This window comes from Dipteris shenzhenensis, chromosome 2 (genome assembly GCF_047967505.1).
Source record: "Dipteris shenzhenensis isolate YYH24624 ecotype China chromosome 2, Dip_SZ_1.0, whole genome shotgun sequence".
Classification (NCBI taxonomy): domain Eukaryota; kingdom Viridiplantae; phylum Streptophyta; class Polypodiopsida; order Gleicheniales; family Dipteridaceae; genus Dipteris; species Dipteris shenzhenensis.
The window spans coordinates 23835577-23841166 of NC_141597.1; the positions used below are offsets into that span (position 1 = coordinate 23835577).

Here is a 5590-nt window from a genome sequence, read left to right on the forward strand (position 1 = left end):
ATGGGCTTTATTAGAGTTGGAATGCTCGTTTGGGTTCTCGTGCCACTAGGCAAGATGCTCAAGGGAAGTGCTTGAAATGTTACAACAGTGAGCTGCACAGAAATACCTCAAGAGGCCGGGTGACAGTGGACTTGGAGCGCCAAGAACCCGTCAAAGGGGACCGAGTCACAGCGATGCATGCATGGATTTGTGAAGTCAAATGTCCAGGCTGGCAACCCGCGATGTTTATAAAGCATTGGCTTGCCTTCCTCGCGCTTCATCTTCAGTTCTGCACAGTGCACACCACCACCACTTCTCCAGCTCCTCATCAGTAATTGAAAGCAGCCTGCCCTGCTCTCTCCCACTTCATCTTCATTTCTGCACACCACTCCAGCTCCTCAGTCATTCAAAGCAATCTGCTCTCCACTCCATCAAGCGCACTGTCGCTTTGGACTGCTCGAGAGTCGACAGCACCTCATGGCCACTCTCCATCCACTGCCACTACATTTGTGCTCGCCAGCTCCCAAGTTCTCTCGATGCTTCTTCATGCATCTACTTTTCATCGTCACCTTTTGCTCGCCTCTCCACCTGGTGGCTGCGCAGGGCCTGCGCCCGGATTTCTACAAGCTCAACTGCCCCCATGCCAAATCCATCGTCAGAACCGTGGTGCAGCAGGCAGTGGCCACGGAGGCGCGCATGGCTGCCTCGCTGCTCCGCTTACATTTCCACGACTGCTTTGTCCAAGGGTGCGATGCTTCCCTGCTGCTCAAGAGCATCAACGGAGTCCAGGGAGAGCAGGAAGCACGCCCTAACCTTAACTCCGTCCGTGGCTTCGACGTAGTGGACGACATCAAGGCGGCCCTAGAACAGCAATGCCCAGGAATCGTGTCTTGTGCAGACGTTCTGGCCATGGCCGCCCGCGATTCCGTGGTTCTGGTGAGCAATCTATCCCCCATCGCCCTAGTGGTTTTTCATTCCAAATCCTGCACCAGCTGTGCCGTCTTCTTGCAAAATCCACTGTTCTCACGACTCATCACTCACTCCTGTAACAGAGTGGCGGCCCTTCTTACGGAGTATTGCTGGGACGAAGAGATGGACTCTCCCCCAACCGAGCGCTCGCCAATCAGGCCCTCCCGGGCTTCAACTTCAACGTCAGCGGCCTTGTTGCCGACTTCGCGGCAGTTGGCCTCACCACCCGTGACATGGTCGCTCTGTCGGGCGCACACACCATCGGCAAGGCCAACTGCGCCACATTCAGCTCGCGCTTGACTTCGAGTCCGCCGGATCCTACCACGGACAGCTCCTACCGCGCCTCCCTGCTCCAGCTCTGCCCCGCTAACAGCACCAACTTTGCCAATCTGGATGTGGGCACGCCCACAGTGTTCGACAATCGATACTACGCGAATCTCGTCAAGGGCAAAGGGCTTCTGCATTCGGACGAGGTGCTCTACTCCACTGCGGGAAGCACCCGGGAACAGGTCCTAGGTTACGCCAGCGATCAAACGTCCTTCTTCCGGGACTTTGTGGCAGCCATGGTCAAGATGGGAAACATCAGCCCCCTCACCGGAACGCAAGGGCAGATCCGGAAGCAATGCGGGGTGGCGAACAGCGCGGGCGCTGCCTAGACGTGTAGAACAGAGTCGAGGCATGATCCGGGAATGTACACAACCTGTAAACTGGAAATTCTTTCACGCTCGCTCTAGTCATAACATTATATTAATTTGAAACTAGGGTGCGGCCTATAGTCATAACATTATATTAATTTGAAACGGCTGCCCAAGGGGTACGATGGAATGAATTACTAAATTTATAATAAGTTGATTTAAACTAACAATGTTTTAAATTGAAATGAAAAAAGTAAGCACAATATCAAAATTGTATGCCTTTCGTTTTTTTGCACTTAAAAAGAAAAGATATGCTTTTACCCACGAGTTTTACGCTATTTGAATAAAACCTTCATGATTGACATTAATTAAAATCAATCTAAAGGCTCATATTCGAAAGGGCTAAAATCAATCTAGGGACTCATATTCATGATAGGTGACTCAAGGAGATGGTAGAAAACCGAAGAATATGATTTCTGTAAGTTTTAAAAGTCAAGAAAGGGAAATACCTTACTATAAACTAGGTCCGAGCAAATGTCGTGTCTAAGTAAGCATTCTTTTCTTACGACTATCTCATCACAGAAACCGATAAAAATTTAGAATATACAAAAGCAAAAGTCAACAAATAAGGTGAAATGGAAAACATATATATACATATATATAATATGCTTTATATAACCACATAGTGTGGGTGGGGAGGCAGGATGCTTCCTTCCCCAAAGAGTCATAATCCGACGGAAAAGGCCCTTCCCCATGCGTCGAGATTGGAATCACCGAGAATATTAGCGCCGAGATTGAATATCGTAAATATGTAAGAAACTGACACATTACCTAAATCTCAATGGGTGTGTTTGTATTCCAAGTTCAACATCCAAATTCGTGTATGCACCAAGTATGTACGTAAAACACGACTGAAATGGAAACAATATTAAAATACGGTATTATTGAACAACAAAGGACTAGTCTAGCTTTTATCAAAATTATATATATATATTGCTACATGTAGTGTTGGAATGTAAACAACATTTTCGAGCCAAGGCCATAAACATATGTGTCTCTCAGTCAAAATCACCAATTCTGATATGAACTAATCTGTCTCGAGTCTCCACTCTATTCCATGGTTTGATGTACATGTGGAAACCCTCCAAACTATATTGTAAGTGTTCCATGCCCCTTGAAATTTACAAGAGGAGGAAAGGGCCTTGTTTTTCTCTACATATCTACTTTCTGTTTTAATCTTTTCTACAAGATCATGGCTCATGCCAAAAGCCAAAGTTTCCATTACAAATTATGGGCGTGTCAAACAAGATAGCGGAGGTCAGCTGAAAAGCAGGCTCTTCATAAACAACAATCGATGAGGCTTTAACTACCTAGCGACCCTCTTTTGCAAGCTATAGCATAGCATAGAGAACAAAGACTTTGCAATCCCAGTAGTACCAAGGATAATGAACCTTGTATAGCCATTCTTCATCTCATCCGTAATAAGTCCCAAAAAGTCATCATATACAATCTGATTCCAAATCAATCCTCGTGTCGAAAAACTGTTCAATGTCCACCGCTGCATGATCACAAAAAAGATATATCAAGCTCCTCTTATTGAAGTTCTCTGATCAGAGGAAGCTTGATTGATTGATCAAAGATTCAAGGAACAACAATCGAGAGAGAACTTCAACCTCGGGGGGGTCACTCATCATATGTAACCCTATCACGTGAGTTCAACAGAAGGATATTTTTTATTTCTAAAATTTACAGAAATAAATATACATAAGGGACTATTTAAAATAGTTTTGGAAAAAATTTACAGATTTGTATAGAAAAGGGGTATATTTTATTAATGAAAAAATTTACAGATAAGGGATTTTAAATATAGGCCTTCAATGCACGTGATATCGAGGGTTTATACATAGTGACCCCCCTGAGACTTCAACCGATAAGCTTGATTGATTGATCAAAGAAGGTTTGAATGACTGAGTGAAATGCCAGACATACCACGACATAATTTCTTTAATATAAAAAACTAATTGTAGCAGTGTGGATTTTGATTGCGCGGTTTCGTGTTTATGCATTGAGATTAGACAAGGTGACGGCATACCATGCCCTATGTGATCTATAAGACACTGAGTTAGAGGAGCACTTTGCTTTCAAATACCTGTGTAATATGAGATCCAAGGTCACCACCATTATCTTTTCAAGATAGATTTGGACCCCTCTCTAGCCTCTTGGTTCACCGGCCCCCTACCTTGAGCAGGGAGGATCATCGTGAGCAGGAAGGATCAGCGTGACAGAGAGGAATGCCTTTCTCACAATGTGGAATTTGATGTTGATCCCATCCACTTCTCTTTCATTGTCATCAAAGGGGAATATGCATCTTGGCATTACGAGGAAACAACCTTGGATGTTCTGGTAACCCACATTCCCTCACGAACCTCCTGTAGCATAACGCTTAGATCGCAAGAAATGTTGTAAGATCCACTAGTTAAATCTTCAAATCTATGAGCTCACTGGGTGTGACCTCTATTCTTTAGGTGGATGGCCCTAGTGATCATCTCGAGTTGCTAAATATGCCGATAGACAAGCATGAATTCGTAGTGTACACATGAGGCTTGTATAGATTCTGCTTCGAAAATAGGTTACCATATCATGAAACTGTCGATTTTGACATCCACGTTGGCCATATCCCTTATCAGAAAGAACACGTGACAGATGGTATGACACTATTTCCTCCAATTCAGAATATTGTTTCTACCTTGCTTGAGAGGCATTTATAGAAAAATTTGTGCTGTCTTTCGATTGCGGAGCAATTCGACCCTCTAATGACACAGATCACTAGGCTAGAAGGTGCCATTTATACCATGCAATTTGAGCAACACGGCTGTCCCATGGACTCCCAAGTTTTTGCAGTCTAAATGCCCAGTATATGTTAATTTCCCTAGGCTTGAGGGGCACCTGGAAGCAATGGCAGGACTGCTCAGACATGTGCTTCATATCCATGATCCTCAACAAAGCAGAGAAATGAGGTATGCTTAGACTATGTGGAACCGGTTGGAGGATCAACCTGACAACTTTGACATCAAAATTGGGAGGGAGACTACATGGAATCAGAAGGTGGTTTTCAGACCTGCTTCATGTAGGATTAGATATTGAGAGTTTCATCACCAAAAAAGGGGAACTCCAAATTGACCTAACGTAGGAGATGATTTGATGGGCACAGCAAGAATTTTTCTCCATGCACCATCTTTTGCTTATTATATGGAGTTGATCCAACGGCTTTGATGGTAGTGGTAGACTCACCTTCTCAGCCTTCATTCACAGATCCCTTCGAAATCCTTTGTGACCAGGACAATGGGAAAAGGGAAGGGCTTAGGGGAGTCTGGTTGTCTCCTAAACCCAGCAAGAAAAAATACCCCTTTTTGAGAACAATGTTAATGTACTTAAAGAAAACATCAATCTACATCAACGAACCATATTCGTTACACGTGGCTCAAGGAGGTGGAAGAAAACGAAAACACCTCTTTAGGCTACCTACCGTAAAAATTACTATTCTTTTACCCATGCTATCTTCATCATGTGCTCCATTGTGTCAACTCTTTGATATATTGTCATAATTTCCATAGGGAAGCAATTACACATAATGCAACCATACATGCTTTGCTAAGAGAAAGTATTGATTATCTTACTCAAAAAACCGAGGTTTCGCCCTAAACCCCTTGCCTCCATAATTCCAAAAGAGCCTGCACAAGTGTAAGCAAGGGAAAGAAGAATATGAAACTTGAAAAAAGTTATCAACTGACAATTCCACTTGTAAAGGAGGCTAATTTATCCATCGATATTCATACAATTCAAGAATTAAAGCAAAACCTCTCAAGCATTTTAGCCTCAAGAATTCCAAAATGATCTATATGAAATCTTAAAAGCTCTAGAAAAACAAGCTCCAAATTTAATCGTAGAACCAAGAAATCATATATGCCAATGGAGATTCATGATCTATGCAACTAAATAGGATCCAT

At 43.5% G+C, this 5590-nt stretch overlaps 1 protein-coding gene and 1 pseudogene across 1 annotated transcript; both read left to right on the forward strand.

The window, feature by feature from the left end:
- The first annotated feature begins 675 nt into the window (after positions 1–675).
- LOC147904511 (peroxidase A2-like) lies at positions 676–1640 on the forward strand. The gene is made up of 2 exons (XM_087394533.1): positions 676–915; positions 1032–1640. The coding sequence occupies exons 1-2, from the start codon at positions 676–678 to the stop codon at positions 1602–1604; spliced, it is 813 nt and encodes a 270-aa protein (XP_087250659.1). The 3' UTR covers positions 1605–1640.
- LOC147904512 (transmembrane emp24 domain-containing protein p24beta2 pseudogene) lies at positions 1627–4351 on the forward strand (annotated as a pseudogene).
- Positions 4352–5590: the final 1239 nt, after the last annotated feature.